This window comes from Sciurus vulgaris, assembly GCF_902686455.1.
Source record: "Sciurus vulgaris genome assembly, chromosome: 10".
Classification (NCBI taxonomy): domain Eukaryota; kingdom Metazoa; phylum Chordata; class Mammalia; order Rodentia; family Sciuridae; genus Sciurus; species Sciurus vulgaris.
Genome location: NC_136470.1, coordinates 98477727 through 98498037, shown reverse-complemented (window position 1 = coordinate 98498037; position 20311 = coordinate 98477727). Strand labels below are relative to the sequence as shown.

At 35.1% G+C, this 20311-nt stretch overlaps 2 protein-coding genes across 7 annotated transcripts in view; one reads left to right on the top strand and one right to left on the bottom strand.

The window, feature by feature from the left end:
• Positions 1 to 20311, top strand: part of NAALADL2 (N-acetylated alpha-linked acidic dipeptidase like 2) — a 1337824-nt gene that overhangs the window by 114838 nt on the left and 1202675 nt on the right. For all 6 annotated transcript variants that reach the window (XM_079155143.1, XM_079155140.1, XM_079155138.1 and 3 more), the window contains exon 2: positions 10259 to 10321. The gene's annotated coding sequence lies outside the window, so the exon portion shown is untranslated. The remainder of the gene's footprint in view (positions 1 to 10258; positions 10322 to 20311) is intronic.
• On the bottom strand, positions 3100 to 3877 carry LOC306670508 (prothymosin alpha). The gene has a single exon (XM_079155175.1). It carries the CDS (start codon positions 3698 to 3700, stop codon positions 3368 to 3370), a length of 333 nt encoding a protein of 110 aa, XP_079011301.1. The 5' UTR covers positions 3701 to 3877; the 3' UTR covers positions 3100 to 3367.

Below are 20311 nucleotides of genomic sequence, written 5' to 3'. Positions count from 1 at the left end.
TCATTGTAGAGGTCTTTCACCTCTTTTGTTAGATTGACTCCCAAGTATTTTTTTTTTTTTTTTTTTGAGGCTACTGTGAATGGTGTGGTTTTCCTAATATCTCTTTCAGAGGATTCATCACTATGAATAGAAATGCATTAGATTTACACATATTGATTTTATATCCTGCTACTTTGCTGACTTCATTTATTAGTTCTAGAAGTTTTCTAGTGGAGTTTTTTGGATCTTCTAAATATAGGATCATGTCTTCAGCAAATAGTGCCAGCTTTAGTTCTTCTTTTCCTATTTGTATCCCTTTAGTTTCTTTGGTCCAATTGCTCTGGCAAGTGTTTCAGGGACAATGTTGAATAGAAATGGTGAAAGAGGGCATCCCTGTCTTGTTCCAGTTTTTAGAGGGAATGCTTTCAGTTTTTCTCCATTAAGAATGATGTTGGCTGTGGGCTTAGCATAGATAGCCTTTACAATGTTGAGGCTACAGTCCTACTATTTTTTCTAGTGTTTCAAGCATGAAGGGGTGCTGTATTTTATCAGACTCTTTCTCAACATTTATTGAAATAATCAAGTGATTCTTCTTTTATTTTTTTAATTCTAAACAAATGGGGTACAACTCATTTCTCTGGTTATACATGAAGTAGAGGTGTACCATTTGTGGTGATTCTTATCTTTCAGGCTATTGATGTGATGAATTGCATTTATTGATTTCCGGATGTTGATCCAACCTTGCATCCCTGGGATAAACCCCACTTGATCATGATGCACTATCCTTTTATTATATTTTTGTATGCAATTTGCCAGTATTTTGTTAAAAGGATTTTTGCATCTCTGTTCATCAAGGATATTGGTCTAAAGTTTTCTTTCCTTGATGTCTCTTTGTCTGGTTTTGGTATCAGAGTGATACTAGCCTCACAGAATGAATTTGGAAGGGTTCCCTCCTTTTCTATTTCCTGGAATACTTTGAGGAATATTGGTATCAGTTCTTCTTCAAAGGTCTTGTAGAATTTGGCCAAGAATCCATCTGGTCCTGGGCTTTGCTTTGTTGGTAGGCTTATGATGGCTTCTTCTATTTCAGTGCTTGAAATTGATCTGTTTAGTTTGTGTATGTCTTCCTGATTCAGTTTGGGAGGATCATATGTCTCTAAAAATTTGTCAATGTCTTTGATATTTTCTACTTTGTTGGAGTATAGATTTTTCAAAGTAGCTTCTAATTATGTTATGTATTTCAGTGGTGTCTGTCGTGATCTTTCCTTTTTCATCATGAATTCTAGTAATTTGAGTTTTCCCTCTCCTTCACTTCATTAGTGTGGCTAGGGGTTTATCAATTTTGTTTACTTTTTCAAAGAACCAACGTTTTGTTTTGTCAATTTTTTGAATCCTCTTGTTTCAATTTCATTGATTTCAGCTCTGATTTTAATGATTTCCTATCTTCTACTATTTTTGGTGTTGATCTGTTCTTCTTTTTCTAGGGCTGTGAGGTGTAATGTAGGGTCATTTAGTTGTTGACTTTTTATTTTTTTAGTGTATGAGTTCAAAGAATTGAACTTTCCTCTTAGTACTGCTTTCATAGTGTTCCAGAGATTTTGATTTATGACATTGTTCTCATTTACCTCTAAGTAAATTTATTTCTTCCCTGATGTCTTCTGTTATCATTGCATCATTCAATAGCATATTATTTAGTCTCCAGCTGTATGAGTATATTTTGTTTGTAATTTTATTGCTCCTTTCTAATTGCATTCTGTTATCGCCTGATCAGATACAGGGTAGGATCTCTTATTTTTTTGTATTTACAAATGGCTTCTTTGTGGCATAGCATATGGTCTATTTTAGAGATGGATCCATGAGCTGCTGAGAAGGAAGTATATTCGCTCCATGATAAATGAAATACTCTGTAAATATCCATTAAGTCTATATCATTGATTGTATTATTTAGTTTATTTAATGCATGTGTGAACCAGATAGCTCCTATAAAGACTTTAACATTATCGTAATGAACATAATTAGTTTGTTTACTATTTACAGTGTTTCTAGTTGTGAACAAGAGGATGGGGAAGGATGTAGGATGTGAGTAAATAGAGGTACCTGTCAAAGGGTCTCCAATTTCCTGTACATGTCTCCGGAAGGGAGCCACCCTTCCAATGATGATGGCCACACCCTCAGGAATAATTCAAAATGCCTGAACCAGACTCCAAAAAAGCTGGGGATCCCCAGCAAGGGTGTGCTGGGTTAGGACGAAGACAGGCGCAGTGTCCCTCAGCAGTAGGGGGTCAGGCAGGCAGGTTCAGCTCCCGGCCTCCATCCTTGGTGTAGGGGGTGGGTGGGCTCAGCAAAGGCATCTGACCTTGGTGTGTGGGGGCAGGCTTAACCTTTTTCCCATTTTTTGTTGGTACATCATAGTTGTCTATATTGATGGAATTTGTTGTTTTGTATTTGTACATACACACAATATAACAATATAATTTGACCAAAATCATTCCTAATTATTTTCCCTTTGTCATGATTTTGAAGTCATCATGATGTCATTGTTTTGTACTATTCTACTTTATGATGTAGTAAAATATTTTGATTTTTAGGAAATGTAAGAAAAGAAACTTGTTTATTGATATTTGAGTGTTGAGTATATTTGACCCTGTGTTTATTTATTTATTTTTTTTTTTTATTTTTTTTTAGAACAACTCAGCAAAATAAAATTCCGGTTTATTGTTGGACAACATTGTTTCACACATACATCAAACAGGCCAAAAAAATAAACAGCAACTTCATAGACAAAAAAAGGAAAAAAAAAAAAAAAAGAAACCTTTTTATCTTTGGCCTTTTTATCCATCTCATACAAACCAACTACTTATAGTACAGCTAAAGTACATACACAAAAAAAGTTACTGGAATGCTCGGAATAAGATTGTTTTTTTGTTGTTGTTTTTGCTTTTTTTACAAGGTTTTTTTTCTCCTTTGAGATTATAATGAACATGGTCACACCACAAGTAAAGTCAGAAGTAGGACAGAGAACGCTCCAAAGGCTGGTTTGGTCATCCGAGATTATTAAAAATGGCTGACCCCTAACAATATGTACAAAAATATAAAATGTAAATAAAAAATACAAACAAATTTTCCTTTTTTAAAGTACTTTTAAGAAAAAAAGCAGGGCCTTGGAAGTTTTGGTTCTTTTTTTTTCCTCCCCTGTTGCAAATTCACGTTGTGGTTTTGGTTGGGTGGTGGAGAGCGCGTGTCATCTGCGGGTGGCACTGCCCGCGGTGGGTGGCAGGCGGGCCTCTCTACTCGAAGGTGACCACGTTTAGATTCTGAGACGGGAAGTGGAGGGTGAATAGGTCACGGCGGCCTTTTATTTTTAGTTTAACTTTTCCTTTTTTGCTGTCTAGTCATCCTCATCGGTCTTCTGCTTCTTGGTATCAACATCATCATCCTCGTCATCTTCAGCTGCCCGTTTGCCTGTAGCTGCCTCAGCCTCCTCATCTTCGTCTCCATCCTCTTCCTCGCCATCACCTTCCTCCTCCTCCTCCTCTTCCTCACCACCCTCTTCCTCTTCTTCATCTACCTCATTGTCAGCCTCCTGCTCCCCATTTTCCTCATTAGCATTCCCATTAGCAGGGGCATCTCTTCCATTCTCTGCCTCCTCCACAACTTCCTTCTTCTCCTTTAAGTCCTTGGTGGTGATCTCGGAGCTAGTGTCCACGGCCGCGTCTGACATGGTGGGGCACGCCGGTGAGCCGATGCAGTGGGTTAAAGAGGAAACGAGAGTTCAGGGACTCTGGCGACAAAGCTGCCGGAGTCCGCGGCGGCGGAGGAGGCGCGCGGCGGAGGTGGTTGCGGCGAGCGAGGAGCTGAACCCAGGAACAATGCAAAGATGGCTTTTCAGAGCAGCCAGTGGGGCTGACCCTGTGTTTATATGCATGGTGTTTGTTTATCATCAGTGTTCTTTCCCAATATTCATCACATTTTCTTTCACATTTGCTCATTTAGTTCTAAAGTTCTAGTCTTATTTAGTTATTGTTCTATTATCCCCATGGCTTGCTTTCTTTTTTCTTTTTCCTTTTTTTTTTTTTTTTTTTTTTAATTCTTTTTGTTCTCTTAGTTTGGAGTCTGGAATTGAGATCAGCACTCAAATAGAGTTCCCATCAGTGCTAGAGTGATGCTGGAATTACCTTTTCACTCCTCATCTTTCAGTTCAAGAGGCACTGTGCATCATTATCATCAGCAAATAAAATCCTTATTATCATCAAATAAAATGCTTATAAAGGCTACCTCCCTAAAGTCTGCTTTATCTTTCTAAAAGTAAATTTGAATAAACATTGAGGGCAAAACTTACCAAGAAGAGAATTCTTTGAGAGTTAGTACTTTGTAAGGAATTCAGAAATTCCTGTAGTTCATTTGAAGATAAGTATAGTTAATTTGCTCTGGGAAGATGATGTTGATTATTTAAAAATCAGAGATAAAAAAAGAAACCCCAAAGTAAAATGATTTATTAGCTTTCTGGTAAATTTGATTCTGTTTTTTAACCTTTGAAACATGGATTTTATGAGTTATACCATTAAAATGTATACTCCCTCTAGTGTCTTGTTAATCATTATTGTTCTTCTGGGTCTCCAAATTACCAATCTACATTGTAATGCAATATTCCTTAATGTTTACAATTGAAATAGTGATGGTTCTTAAGACTTTTCATATATTTCTATGAATGACATGGGATTTGCAAGAAATATTTACCTCCAGAAATACATTTCAAAATATTAAATTCTTCTTAAAAATTCCTAGAACTCTTAAAAATCAGTGTTGATTCTACACTTCTGAAATAAAGTATCTGACTCGAATGGATACTTTAAAGCTCCAAAAAGTAGATGAAATCATATAAGGGTAGTTTTAGTATAATAAAACCACAGAAGCCATATTTTCATTTATAATTTAGTTTCATGCACCAGACATTTATTATGTTTCTACTCTGTGAAAGTCCTCTTCAGCCTTGGGTAAGGGTATATGTGGAGATCACGTAAGGTCCCTGTCCTTGGATGAAGAGGATTGAAGTCAGATTGAAGTCAGATATGAGCACCTATAAGATCTATTTCTATAGCATAAATGTTCCATGAATTCTTTTTTTTTTTTTTTTTTTTTTTTTGAGTGGAAAAGATACCCCAGAAAGAAGCTTAGTGTTCCAGGTGAGGTTCAAGAAAACGTACTGGAATGTTTCCGATTTACTGAACCTCTCTTAGGCAATGCTATTAATTAGAAATCTTTGCCAAAACAGTGTTAATGAATAGAGGTTGAGAAGTAGGATGCTGACCGTAGGCCCTCTGCATAGCAAAAAGTGATCCAGAAACAGATGATTCTAAACCAAACTCAGCCCACAAGATTTCCAGCTCTTAAAAGTCCTTATTACTGAGAAGTTTTATAAATATTTGAATAGAAAAGGAAATGGGTCATAGAGCCTGCCTGATTTTTAAAAGAGACTCTTCTGCTCAAATTCAAGCATTTATTGAGTTCTATTGTGATTCAAAGAGCAAACAACACTGTTCTTGGGTGTTTATAGAATAGTTAGAGAGACAGAAATGTACACTAAAGTTTCCAAAATTATATGGTGGGAAAATATAATTTTGACCCCCTCCTCCCATATCTCAACCTGATCTATCCCAGGTTCAATTAGAATTTCAATTAGGATTTCAGCCAAGCTGGCATACGCCTGTAGTCCCGGCTGCTCTAGAGGCTGATACAGGAGGATTTCAAGTTCAAAGCCAGTCTCAGCAATTTATCAAGACCCTGTCTTTAAACAAAATATAAGAAAGGCCTGGGGAAGTGACCCAGTGGTTAAGCACCCCTCCGTTCAATCCCTAGTACCAAAAGAAAATAAAAAATAGAATTTCAGTGCTTCTTTTTCCTAGAACTGTTTTTCTTCTTCACTGTACCTCCTTAGTTTTAATTTTTTCCACACTTAGTTGGCCCTACACCGATCTGTATTCTCTAGTTTCCTTTCACAAGAAGTTTATCACATTAAACATTCCATAAGTCATAAATTTATCAATTAGTCCAAAATTTGATGGGTTGTGGGAGAACAAATCATACTATGGAGACCTCTCAGTAACCACAATTTCTGTTTTCTCCTGCCTGATCATCTGTATTTACTCCCACATTCTATATTCCTAATGCATGTTGTCCTCTGCTCTACATAAAAAATTCCCTCTACCAAAGGTAATTTAATCTCCCTTCTCTCCATGAAAATATTGGTGGATTTTTTTATATTGTTAGATAAATAATATAGGAATCACAGAGGATATAGACAGAAGTGTAAGTAACATAAAGGAACTCAGAGAGTTTGGAAGTAACCAGATTTAAAGTATCAAATTGGAACATGGTGAGTGCAGTGTATACCATTTTAAAACTCTATGGTAGATCTTGAAACAAATTCCAGTTAATCTCATCCCAACTGTGTGGTTTATGATAACACATCATTTCAAAGTATCCCCAGTATTGTCTGCTCCAGGAAGTTATTGTTTAAGGAAAAGGATATATTTCAGAAATAAAATTGTAGTCTGGACATGTGAGAATCATACATACTACCTAGAAGATAGTGCATAGAATCAGTTAGATACAAGATTACTATGAAGTCATGGCATTGTTGTGATCAAATATTTTTAAAAATTCATTTTTTTTTTCCACTTCAAAATGCCATATGTGCTGGGAACAGTGATGCATACTTGTAATCTCCGGTCCAGGAGGCTGAGGCAGGAGGATGGCAAATTCAAAGCCAGTCTCAGCAACTTAGTGAGACCTCGTTTCAAAATAAAAAATAAAAAGGGCTGGAGATGTGACTCAGTGGTTGAGATCCCTGGATTTAATCTCTGGTACCAAAACCAAGTCAAACAAATCATATGTATGGTAACAATTTAATAAAGCAAATGGATACACACATACACACACCACACACACACACACATTTTATATGCCATAGAAAATCTTTTTAATATTGTATGCTATGTATATATAATATATTAAAACAAAGTAGTACTTCTGAAAAGATACAGTAATGAAAAATACTATTAAACTTATTTATGTATATACTATACAATATTAGTTAAAAATACTACAAAGTCATTTAAGTAAAACTAAGATAATGTTTAATTTGTAGGAAAAAGTGAAGGATTTTTCATCAGTTGGTATAATATTTTAATATTTCAAAATGTAAACAAAAAAGAAATGTTTGACCTAACATAGGTTTGGAATATAGTCTATGTGTTTGTGTGTGTGTGTGTGTGTGTGTGTGTGTGTGTGTGTAGACTTTTTATTTTTAATATCCTTTAGCAAAAGCTATTGGATATAGTCTCTCTCTCTCTCTTTCTTTTTGGTCTGGTGTTTGGGATGCTGTACAACTTCAAAGTGCTTTGATAGTATGTGGATTTATTTTATATAATAATTCTGGAAGTAGGTTCCATTAATTCAGTAGCTGGATAACATTGTTGCATTGTTGCAGAGTCTTTGTTTCTGTCATTTGCTTTGTATCCTCTCAGTTTTAGCTTTGTCCTCAGACCAACTTCTTCCATACTTGCAAGGTGGGTAGAGTAATTCCAGGCATCACACCCATACACAACAGCAGGAGAACAATGATTGTGTCAGGAGCATAGGCAACTTTGCTAAGAATCCCCCAGAAAATCATTGGCTAGATGCAGTAAACATATCCACCCCTAAATTAACTCTGGCAGAGAAAATGGTACCACTATGATTGACTCAACTAATCAGAATTGTCCTGGATCTGTGCATGTGGTTGTGCTCTTCAGAGTTGCTTGTCAAAAAAGATATTGAGAAAGAAGTAGGGCTCTGTCAAGCTAAGACAAATTATTTTAGTGGGAAGCAGTGTTTATTGAAGAAATGGTATGAGGTCAATAGTTCTCAACCCTTCCTGTATATTAGAATCACCTGGGATGATTTTAAAAATATGTATTGATTTGCTTGGTCTGGAGTTGGATTTATAAAATTGTGCCTGGTAATTTTAATGTATAGATAAGTTTGAGAATAACAGTTCTAGGTAAACTGAGGATAGAGTAAGGCAATGGGGATCTCTGTGAGTTTGCACACTTTTGAGTTTCTCAAGCAGTTTTGTTTATGTGCTGTACTGAACATTTTTTTTAAATTAGCCAATTGACTAATACAGCAAAATTACCAACACTACATCTTATACCACAAGTAATCTATGAAAATAAAATTGTGCTGACTGCCATATTTATTGGAAATGTTACAAGAATATATGATATTCAGGTATTTTAAGAATCAAAACAGTTTTAAGAGCTATACCGCATGGAGTTTTCTATTAAGGAAGGAAAGTTAATCCCACTTTTGTGATAAGAGAACTCAACTGCAAAGATCTATTATTGGATGAGATAGAACTACAGGTCATAATAATATCCAAAGAGACAGTTTCTTTATTCTACTGCTGTTGATAATTTGTTCTTGTATTTGGTCAAGATGTTATTTAAAATTGCTTTAAATTTATTTTTAACTTATATGTAAAAACAAAAAAATGTACATATTATTTGAGTACCATTGAAAGTTTCAAATACATGTATAAATAGTATAATGTTTAAATCTATCTCCATCTTCTTTGTCATTTCTTTATGGTAAAAATTTTCAAAGCCTTCTAGTTTTTTAAAAATGTACAGTATATCATCTATAGCTGTAGTGCTGTTAATTAGCACACCAGAACTTCTTGCTCCTAACTGTAACTCAGTATTCATTGATCAATACCTTCCTACCCTCGCACGCCTTTACTTTCCCCAGCCTCTGGTGGTAACCACTGTTCTATTTTCAACTTCTAGGGGATCAACTTTTTTAGATTTTATATAAGCTATGTGATTTTTGTCTTCCTGTGCCTGGCTTATTTCACTTAACATAATGATCTTCTGTTTAATCCATGTTGTTACAAATAACAAAATTTCACATATTTTTATAGCTTAATAGTGTTCCTTCATATTTATTAGCACATTTTCTTTGTCCATTCATTAGTTGATGGACACTTCAGTTGTTTCCATTTCTTGGTGATTGTGAATAATGTTGCAACAAATATAGGAGTGAAGATATTTTTTCAACACACTAACCTCATTCCTTTTGATTCCTTAATCTTCTGTATTATTTCTTTACTCTCCATTTCACTTATTTCTGCTCTGATCTTTATTATTCCTTTCTTTCTACCATTTTTGGTGTTCTTTTTTTGCCCCCCTAGTTCCTTGAGATGTGGTGATAGGTTGAGATCTTTCTACTGTTTTGCTATGGACAGCAATTGCTATAAACTTCCCTCTTAATTCTGCTCTTGTTTCATTCCATGGGTTTTGGTATGCTGTTTCCACATCCATTTGTTTAAAGAAATGTTTAAGGCTTTTTGTTTTTCTTGGTTGATTCCTTAGTTCATTGAATCTTCAGAAAAAAGTTGTTTAATTTCTGTACATTTGTATAGTTTCCAAGGTTTTTCTTGTTATTTATATGTACTTAAATTTAATTGTGGTTAAAAAGGATATCCAATATAAGTTCAGCTTCTGAAATTTTGTTGAGACATTCTTTTTTGGATATCATATGATCTATCCTGGAAACTTTCCATGTGCTAATGAGAAAAATTCGTATTCAGCAGCTTTTGTATGGTAAGTTCTGTAGATGTCTGCTAGGTCTATTTGGTCTAAGATATAATCTAATTCCTTTGTTCCTTGGTTGATTTTCTGTCTGGATGATCCGTCCTTTGCTGAAAGTGGGGTGTTAAAGATACCTCTAAGAAAATATTGCATTATTGGACAGTATGTCTTAGTTGTTCACACTCCATATTACTCCTTTTAATAAAGTGTAGTCCTTTAATGAAGAAGAGGTAATTAGCCTGTATGGCTGACAGTCATTTAGGTATTTGCTTTAGGATGTTTTCTTCAATTGAAAGATAGTGGGAAATAAACTAGCAGTGGCTATTAAGAACTGGCTGGCTTAGTTTTTCATAGAGATAACATTTTCTAAATTACTGCGTTATGATATTGAAAATGAAGGGCAAGCTCTTTTTTGGGTGAAAGTGTTAGAATAGCCCTAATGCAGAATCTCATTAAAGCATCTGTCAGGATTCCTCTATTTTACCATCACCTCCCTTTTTTCTGCAAGAAACAACTGTCGTTTTGAGTGAGTGTACTGCCAAAGAGGCATTTACAAATAAATGAAAAATGTCACAATTGATTTCACTTCTTCCAGAATACTATGTGTCAGCTTTGTCACAAACTGTCTTTGTTATTCTCTGTTTTAGATCTCCCAGGTGGACATTGGAAATAACTTTTGATGGTGTAGGGACTTTTCCATGTGACCTCAGGTAAGTCCTCTATTGGTGACCTTTTATAAATATTTGTAAAGCCATTTGAACAGTTTGAGGAAACAAAAACCTTTTTCCCTTTTCTCTCTGTAACTGCTGTTTTTGCCAAAAGCATTTATATTCAATTGTTTGCTTATATAGCTGGTCATTTGGGGGAATTAGTACATGTATTACAAAGCACTGGAAAATTATACAATTATATTTCATATTCTTATCCCTAATACAATGGTTTGTTATTATATTTAATCTAATAATGCAAATAACATTTATTTGTTGTATTTATTATAAAGAAGACATCTGGCTATTTTCCTATATTTTGAAAAAATAGGTGTCAAAATTTATCTTGAATACATGTCATTATTATAGTGTATATATAATTTCATTGATATACATTAATTATTGCCATCACTGTAAATCACCAGTAATCTAGGTTTCATACTAACATTACTGAAAACTTTGAGTGATATACTCTGCTAAGGAATTATATAAATTAGTTTATGTAAATGCATCACAGTGGTGTTTGAATCCTAAGTTAATATGGATTTGAAAAAAGAAACTAATTAGAAATTGCTAGCAGTTTTTTATCTTAGATATTAAATTAAAGTAAATCTTCATATAATTATACTTAAAGAGATTTTAATCAGCATAATTAGTTATAGATTGTGCTATCATTTGAGATTATTTAGCTTACTACTGTTGACTAGAAAGATCATGGAATGGACTAATTAGCAATATTGTCTTTCTCTTGGAAAATGGAAGTGTAAGAAGTTCACTCATTCATTAAATAAATATTTATCAAGAACTCTTAAGTGCCAGGTACTTTATATTGAGGACTTAATGGTGAAGAATATAAAACTTTTCAAAGTTTTATTGTCTAGTGGGAATCAGTCAGGAAAACAGGCATGCAAGATATAGCATGATGGGTAAAACAATATGGATAGTATGGGATATGAGAAATGAGGTGGTCACCTAACCCTGTCTAGGGATCACTTCTCAGGGTGTGACATGTTAGAAGAAGATGGAAAGATATTAAATTTTGCTTTTAAAGTATTTCCTGATGTCTGAAGTATAGTGTTTACGTTAAGGAACAATATCTGAAGAATTAAGGAAAGGAAGATCATGTCTTCATGAGACATATTTAGAAATTCAGATATTGTCATGAACATTGGGAGGGAAACTGGAAAGGCTTCAAGACAGGTTGGTGAAATTCCCAGTGCCAACTTATGAAAGATATTAACTAGGAAACATGGGCCACTCTTCCTCCTTTACACCAATATGAACAGAATCTGTTTCCTAAAATATAAGGTTTTAGTGAGCAGGGACATGGTCAAATTCACCTTCGTTTCCCAAGATCTACTGCAGTGTTTTGTGCATGCATCCTCTCCGTATTTATAAGAGATATTTATAGCATGGAACCATAAAATGGAATGTAATCATATATATAATATGCAGTTTAACCCACTAGAGGTGTCCTTGAATGTTGACTATGTATGACTAGTACTCTTCCTTCTCTGATCAATTATCACAAATGGAAAAATTCTTTACCATGTTTCCTCTTTACTTTTAGATTCACAAAGAAAATCTCCACCAAAGAAAATGAATAAAAAAGTAATTAAAAATAATTTGAAAATAATTATATGTCAATAAAATCTCTCAAAGTGAAAAGAGTTTGGAGAAAACAAAAATAATTGGAGGTAATTATTTACCAAAAGAAGAAATAGCCAATATATATAAGTTTTACATTTAACTCAGTCTAGAAATACATAGTAAAAATATATTACAAAAGCTTTCTTCTATATAGAGATGAAAGGGCAATGATCATTAATTAAACATTAAACGATAATATGCCGAGGAGATAACTTTAACTTCTTTTGTTAAAAAGAGATAATTGAATGATGAGCCTTTAAAAATACAGTGCTATAATTCACAAAACACAAAATTATTTATTGGCATAGTGTGAATACTTTGAGTTTACTTAAACTCAGTGTGGACCCTGAGTTTCTTACCATTGTAAAATTCTCCATTCTAGAGACTTTTCTCTCACTCAGTTTTCTGGGATTATTTCTTTAAAATATACTATTTTATGACCACCTTACTGCCAGATTTTCCTTGAAAGCATTGGAGTGTGTGTGTGTGTGTGTGTGTGTGTGTGTGTGTGTGTGTGTGTGTAAGCCCATAAAATTCTGGAAGGATTGTGAACCCTCTTCCTAGGCTACACAAAATAGCATATCATATCAGCTCTCAGTTTGTTTTTTTTAATAGAAATTTTTTTATTATTCTAATTGCTTATACATGACAGTAGAGTGCATTTTGACAAATTGTACACAAATGGAGCATAATTTCTCATTCCTCTGGCTGTACATGGCGCTAAGTCACACTAGTAGTGTAATCATACATGTATATATGGTAATAATGTCTGCCCATTCTACTGTCCTTCCCATCCCCACCACCCCACCCCTCCCATCACTCCCCTCTGCATAATCCAAAGTTTATTCATTCTTCCCTACCCAACCCCTACTATGGATCAGCATTCCCTTATCAGAGAAAACATTTGTTTGGACTTTGGTATTTTGGGATTCGATTATTTCACTTAGCATGATATTCTCCAATTCCATCTATTTACCTGCAAATGCCATAATTTCATTCTTCTTTAAGGCTGAGTAATATTCCTTTGTGTATATGTACCACATTTTCTTTATCTATTTATCTATTGAAGGGCACCTAGGTTGGTTCCACAGTTTAGCTATTGTGAATTGAGCTGCTATAGACATTGATGTGAATGCATTACTGTAGTATGCCAATTTTAAATCCTTTGGGTATAAACTGAGGAGTGGGATAGCTGGGTCAAGTGGCCATTCCATTCAAGTTTTCTGAGGAATCTCCATACTGCTTTCCATAGTGGTTGTGATACCACTGTTTACCGGTGACGAGTTCTGCTTTCTCAAAGGTAGAAGTTTGAACATTAGAGAAGCACACCAAGGCAAGCATATTAAGCAGGTTTTCTTTAAAGGTAATAATACAGACTTCTCCCAGGAAGGAGAAGGGGGCCATGGCTGATGTTCTAGAGTCCCCAAAAGTGAGCACATCTTTTATAGGTTAGGGTCTCCTTTGTTCTGTTCTCTCCCTGCCTATCTCTCCTTCCTGCCTATGTGAGGAGGCCCAGGAGTTGCTGGTGACATAGCAAAAAAGGTGAACAGCAGATGGCAGGGGGTGGGCCAAACTGATACAGGCAGGTAGGGGCCCAGGGGACATTAATTAGCAGCTCCTTGCCTGGAGTCCTTGACTGGAGCAGGTAAATTTGGTAATCAATGGGCTCTGGAGATCCTTGACATTCCATTCTCCCAGGGGTAGTCTCCAACTTCCAGAGGCAGATGGTTTTCATGGCCTGCATTTCCTTGATTTGACCTGATTCCCTATGTCTACACTAAATGCCTGTTTCCAATTCTGGCTTCAGTTGCGGCAATTTGCAATCCCACCACCAATGTATGAGTGTATCTTTTTCTCCACATTCTTGCCCATCCTTATTATTGCTTGTGTTCCTGTTAATTGCCATTCTGATTGGAGGGAGATAGTAGTTTTGATTTGCATTTCTCTAATTGCTAGAGATGATGAACCTTTTTTTATATGTTTGTTGATCAAATATATATCTCCTGTGAAGTGTCTGTTCAGTTCCTTAGTCCATTTATTGATTAGGTTATTTGTTTTTTGTTTTTTTTTTTTTTTTGGTGTTAAGTTTTTTTGAGTTCTTTATATATCCTCAGTGTTCTGTCTGAGGTGCGTGTGGTAAAAATTTTCTACCATTCTGTAGGCTCTCTCTTCATGTAAATATTTCCTTTGTTGAGAAGAAGATTTTAAGTTTGAATCCATCCCATTTATAGATTCTTAATTTTACTTCTTTTGCTTCAGGAGTTTGTTAAGGAAATCAGGTTCTAGTGGATATGATAAAGATTTGGGGCTACTTTTTCTTCTGTTAGGCAGAGTCTCCCTTTTAGTACCTGTCTTTGACTGACTTTAACTTGATTTTTGTGCAAGGTGAGAGAGAGAAGTTTAATTTCATTTTGTTACATATGGATTTCCAGTTTTCCCAGCACCATTTGTTGCTGTCTTTTATCCAATAAATGTTTTTGGTGCCTTTGTCTAGTATTAGATAACCATATTTATTTGGGTTCATCTTTGTGTCTTTTATTCTGTATCATTGGTCTATATTTCTATTTTGGTGCCAAAACCATGCTATTTTTGTTACATTGCTCTGTAGCATAGTTTAAGTTCTTGTATTATAATGCCTTCTGCTTCACTCTTTTTGCTAAGGATTGCTCTGGCTATTCTGGGTCTCATATTTTACTTTTCCAAATGAATTTTATGATTGCTTTTTCTAGTTCTATGAGTAATGTCATTGGGATTTTAATAGGAGTCGCATTAAATGTGTATAGCACTTTTGGTAGTATGGCCATTTTGACAATATTAATTCTGCTTATCATACAAGAGCATAGAGAGCATCTTCTAAGGTCTTCTTTAATTTCTTTCCTTGGTGTTCTGTAGTTTTCATTGTAGAGGTGTTTCACCTCTTTTGTTAGATTTATTTCCACATATTTCATTGTTTTTGAGACTATTGTGAATGGGGTAGTTTTCCTAATTTCTCTTGCAGCAGATTCATTGCTTATGTATAGGAATGCATTTGATTTATGGCGTTGATTTCATATCCTGATACTTAGCTGAGTTCATTTATGAGTTCTAGAGGTTTTCTTGTAGAACTGTTTTGATCTTCTAAATATAAAATCATATCATTGGCAAGTAGTGATAATTTGAGTTCTTCTTTTCCTTTTCGTATCCCTTTAATTTCTTTCATCTGTCTAATCAGATACTCTAGCTAGAGTTTCAAGGACTCTATTGAACAGAAGTGGTGAAAGAGAGCATCTCTATCTTGTTCCCGTTTTTGGAGGGAATGCTTTCAATTTTTCTCCATTTAGAATGCTGTTGGCCTTAGGCTTAGCATAGATAGCTTTTACAACGTTCAGGTATATTCCTTCTATTCCGAGTTTTTCTAGTGTTTTGAACATGAAGAGGTGCTGTATTTTGTCAAATGCTTTTTCTGCATCTATTGAGATAATCATATGATTCTTGTCTTTAAGACTTTTGATGTGATGTATTAGTTTATTGATTTCCATATGTTGAACCACCCAGCATCCCTGGATGGGGATGAACCCTACTTGATTGTGGTGCACTATCTTTTTAATATGTTTTTGTGTGCAGTTTGCCAGAATTTTATTGAGAATTTTTGTGTCCATGTTCATCAGGGATATTGGTCTGAAGTTTTCTTTCCTTGATGTGTCTTTGTCTGGTTTTGGTATTAGGGGGATACTAACCTATAGAATAGTATGGAAGGGTTCCCTCCTTTTCTATTTCATGGATTAATTTGAGGAGCATTGGTGTTAAATCTTCTTCGAAGGTTTTGTAGAACTCAGCCATGAATTCTGGTCCTGTGTTTTTCTTGTTTGGTAGGCTTTTGATGGTGTCTTCTATTTCATTGCTTGAAATTGATTTGTTTTAATTGTGTAAGTCCTCCTGTTTAGTTTGGGTAGATCATATGTCTATAGAAATTTGACAATGTGAGATTTTCTAGTTTATTTGAGTATAAATTTTCAAAATAGTTTCTAATTATCTTCTGTATTTTACTAGTGTCCATCATATTTCCTTTTTCACCACGAATTTTTATTAATTTGAATTTTCTCTCTCTTTCTCTTTGTTAGTGTGGCTAAGTGTTTATCAATTTTGTTTATTCTTTTCAAAGAAACAACTTTTTGATTTGCCAATTTTTTCAATTATTTCTTTTGTTTTGATTTCATTGGTTTCAGCTCAGATTTAATTATTTCCTGTCTTATACTGTTTTTGGTGTTGATTTGTTCTTCTTTTTCTAGGGCTCTAAGATGTAATGTTAGGTTATTTATTTTTTGACGTTTTATTCTTTTAATGTATAGTTCAATTCAATGAATTTTCTTTGAGCACTGCCTTCATAGTGTCCCAGAGATTTTGATATGTTGTATTGGTGTTCTCATTTACCTCTAAGTATTTTTTTTATTTCCTCCCTGATTTCTTCTGCTATCCTTTGGTTATTCAATAGCATGCTATTTATTCTACAGGTGTTGGAGTAACTTCTATTTTTTATTTTATCATTGATTTCTAGTTTCATCCCAGTCATGATCTGATAGAATGCAGGGTAGTATTTCTGGTTTTTTTTTTTTTTTTTTTTTTTTTTTTTTTTTGCGAGGGTTGCTTTGTGGCATAACATATGGTCTAGTGGTGAGAGAGGTGTGTTAAAGTCACCAAGTATTATTATGTTGTGTGGTCTATTTGATTCTTGAAATTGAGAAATGTTTGTTTGATGAACATAGATGTTCCATTGTTTGGAGCATATATATTTATGATTGTTATGTCTTATTAATGTATGATTCCCTTAAGCAGCATGAAATATCATTCTTTATCCCTTCTGACTAACTTTTGTTTGAAGTCCACTTTGTCTGATATAAGGATGGAAACCCCTGCTTGTTTACACAGTCCATGTGAGTGATATTTTTTTCTCCTTCAGTTTTGGATGTCTTTTCCTAGGAGGTCAATCTCTTGAAGGCAGTATATTGTTGGGTCTTTTTTAAAAATCCAATCTGTCAGTCTGTGTTTTTAATTGATGAGTTTAGGCCATTAATATTCAGGGTTATTATTGAGATTTAGATGTATTCTTGGTCATTTTGGTTTGTTTTTGGTTTTTAACTTGATTTATTTTCTCCTTCGATTGACCTTTTCTTTAATGTGATTCCTTTGCTGGTTTTCTTTCTTTCTTTTTTTTTTTTTTTAATTTCCTCCTAATGGAATATTTTGCTGAGAATGTTCTATAGTGCAGGCTTTTTAGTTGTTAACTATTTTGTTCATCATGGAAGGTATTTATTGCATCTTCAAATCTGAAGCTTAATTTTGCTGGATATAAAATTCTTGATTCGTATCCAATTTTTTCAAAGCTTGATATACGTCATTCAGGGACCTCCTGGCATTGAGGGTTTGGTTTGAGAAATCAGCTGAAATCTGAATTGGTTTCCCCCTATATGTAATTTGATTTTTTTTTTCTCTCACAGCCTTCAAAATTCTATCCTCATTCTATATGTTAGTCATTCTCATTATAATGTGCCTTGGTGTGGGTCTGCTGTAATTTTGTATATTTGGGGGCCTGTAAGTCTCTTATAATTCATTTTGCATTTCATTCTTTAGATTTGAGAGGCTTTCTGATATTATGTGATTGAAAAGATTATGCATTCCTTTGGTTTCTATCTTCATACATTTGTCTATTCCAATAAGTCTTAAATTTGGTCTTTCATGTTATCCCATATTTCTTGAAAGTTTTGTCTCATGGTTTCTTACCATCTTCTCTGTGTGGTCAACTCTTTTTTCAAGAGTACATATTTTGTCATTATTGTCTGAGTTTCTGTCTTCAAAGTGATCCAGTTTGTTAGTTGTACTGTCCATTGAATTTTTAATTTGGTTTATTGTTTCCTTCATTTCAAGGATTTCTGAGTGATTCCTTTTCATAATCTCTGCCTCTTTATTGAAGTTATCTTTCACTTCCTGTATTTTCTCTATGATATCATACTTTATTTCAAAGATCACTAATTATGTATTTTCTAAACTTTTAATCTGATATTTCTTCTACTGTGTTATCTATAAATTTTATTGTTGGAACATCTTGGTTTGTTTGAGGGCTTTGTTCCCTTGTTTTTCATGTTGTTTGTGTGTCTTCTCATCTTGTGGTATGGATTTAGTACAGTACAGTTTCTACCCTATAGTCTTATAGTGTCCCTGAATGCTTCTAGTACCTCACCTTTAATGGGGAGACCAATAGTAACAGCACCCAATGCAAACAATATACAACCTTAAACTAAAAGACTCCTTTTAAGGTGTTTACAGTTTTGTCACAATAAATGGAAATGATGTGTTCAATTATTGTTTACAATATAAACAGTAACTTTGCTAAGTCGGTTTACAGTTTCAAATGATGGAACAGAAGTAGTGTAAGATGTAATGTTTATAAGGGATGTGAGAAGGTAGAAGTAAAAATTTATAACTAGAGTGAGGGAGGAATTAATAGAGGTTGGCTATCAGTATGAGAGAAGTGAGAAAGAGAATCTAGGGAGACAGATGAGTGAAAAAATAAATACAAATGTTAAAAAAAAGTAAAAATATAAGAATACACAATAAAACTGTAATATACTATTCAGACATCCAATTCCTCAATAAATTGATGCATGGATAATATTTGGATTAAAAAATGGTAGAGGTTTGAGAGAGAAGGTGAAGAAAAACCAGACAGAATGTCTCAATGGAAAATTAAATGATTGCTTCTGTTGGCTTTCAAAATATCTCAGCTTCCCTTTTCTGCTGATAGGTAGGATTTTCTGAAGTTTGATGTTAGCTCCAGTCTGGTGGGTGCCAGACCAGTTGAATGGGGTGAGCTGATATCAAGATACCCTCACATCCTCTTCCAGTTTTTCCACTCATTGTAACTGGCCCCTTCCATCCCTGTGCACTTCAGGACTCACTGAGCTGGAGAGAACCCAGTTTTCTCCAGTTTCTTCAACCTTTGCTCCCCCCAGGGACTTGCCCCTAATCTCTGGCTTTCCACAAACTTGTCAGACCCAGACTGGCCCATGTAAACCCAGTTGCAATCTGATGGACCTGGACTTCATCTTCCCCAGACTCTGCCTTGCTGCATTCCCAAGATCTCAATGCCCTTTCAACTTGCAGAGAGACCACCAGGGATGCATTCACATAAAGGAGTGACCCTGCAAAGAGGCAGCCAGATTACAGCCACTAGCACATCTAGCAGAAAGACCTCAGATGCAACCAGACCTACAGGTACCCCAGTACATCTCCAGACCCTGGCAGTGTCCCCAGAATGAGGTGTCCATATCTCAAGATGATGGTAGTGGTGGCATCCACAAACCTGCAGGCCCTAGCCAGTGTCCCAAGATGGCGAGAGCCACATGTAACCAAACCTACGGATACTGTGACATTGGACTTCCAGGCAACAGGGGCAGTGAGTGATTAGCTGGTTGTGGATGATCTGTAGGCTAATGGCAAGGGATCAACAGGTTTATGTCCAGCGCGGGTGGTGGGTGAAAGGCATGTAGACAAGAGGCAGGCAAACAGGCAAATGGCTGACGATAGGCTGTGGTCAAAGAGTGATCTGTGTTCAAAAGGCAGGCAATATGCTGGCAGATGGTAGGTGATCACAGTGGAGGAATGGGGGATAAACAGCAGGGGACAATGTGGGCAGCAAGGCTGCCTCATTGAGAAACAGTATTTCCTCTGCTTGAATCCCAAGTCATGGAGCAACAAGGAATGCAGTCTTTCTCTTGTCTGCCATCTTGGATCTCCTCTCAGGTTTTTGTTTTTTTTTTTAATGGAGTAGGGGTAAAGAGTCATAAGCTGGTAGTTTTGATAATCTCAATAGTTTTTGTAGATCACTTAAAATATTTTGTTTTCCAAAGGCAAATAACTCTGAAAAATATAAAACCTAGCTATATAGAATATTCAAGCAATAAAGAAAATGTGAGCAAGGGTGCAAAGAAGCATCTGTCAAGCTCAGAATAAGTGATCATTGCCCTGCCATTCACAGGGATTGCCAAGTGAAGAGGAGACAGTTCTGAAAGACATGCTGCCTGTTACTTTGGAATAATGGATATTTGTCTGTCTTGCTATCAGTCAAAATACAGGTTAGAATAGCCAGATTTTTAAAACATAATATAAAGTCAAAAGTAGCAGAAATAAGAATAATAGAAGGCATGTCAATTGCCTAGTGTTCCATGACACATAGTCACACTGAGCTCTAAGAACTTTATAAGAAAACTTGGTGTAGGAGTTTGTCCCCACTGTTAGGGGCAGTTGTGGCTCGTTATTAGCTCCCAGAAAAACGCTCTGCAGACATAGGTGTCACACAAGGAACTTTTA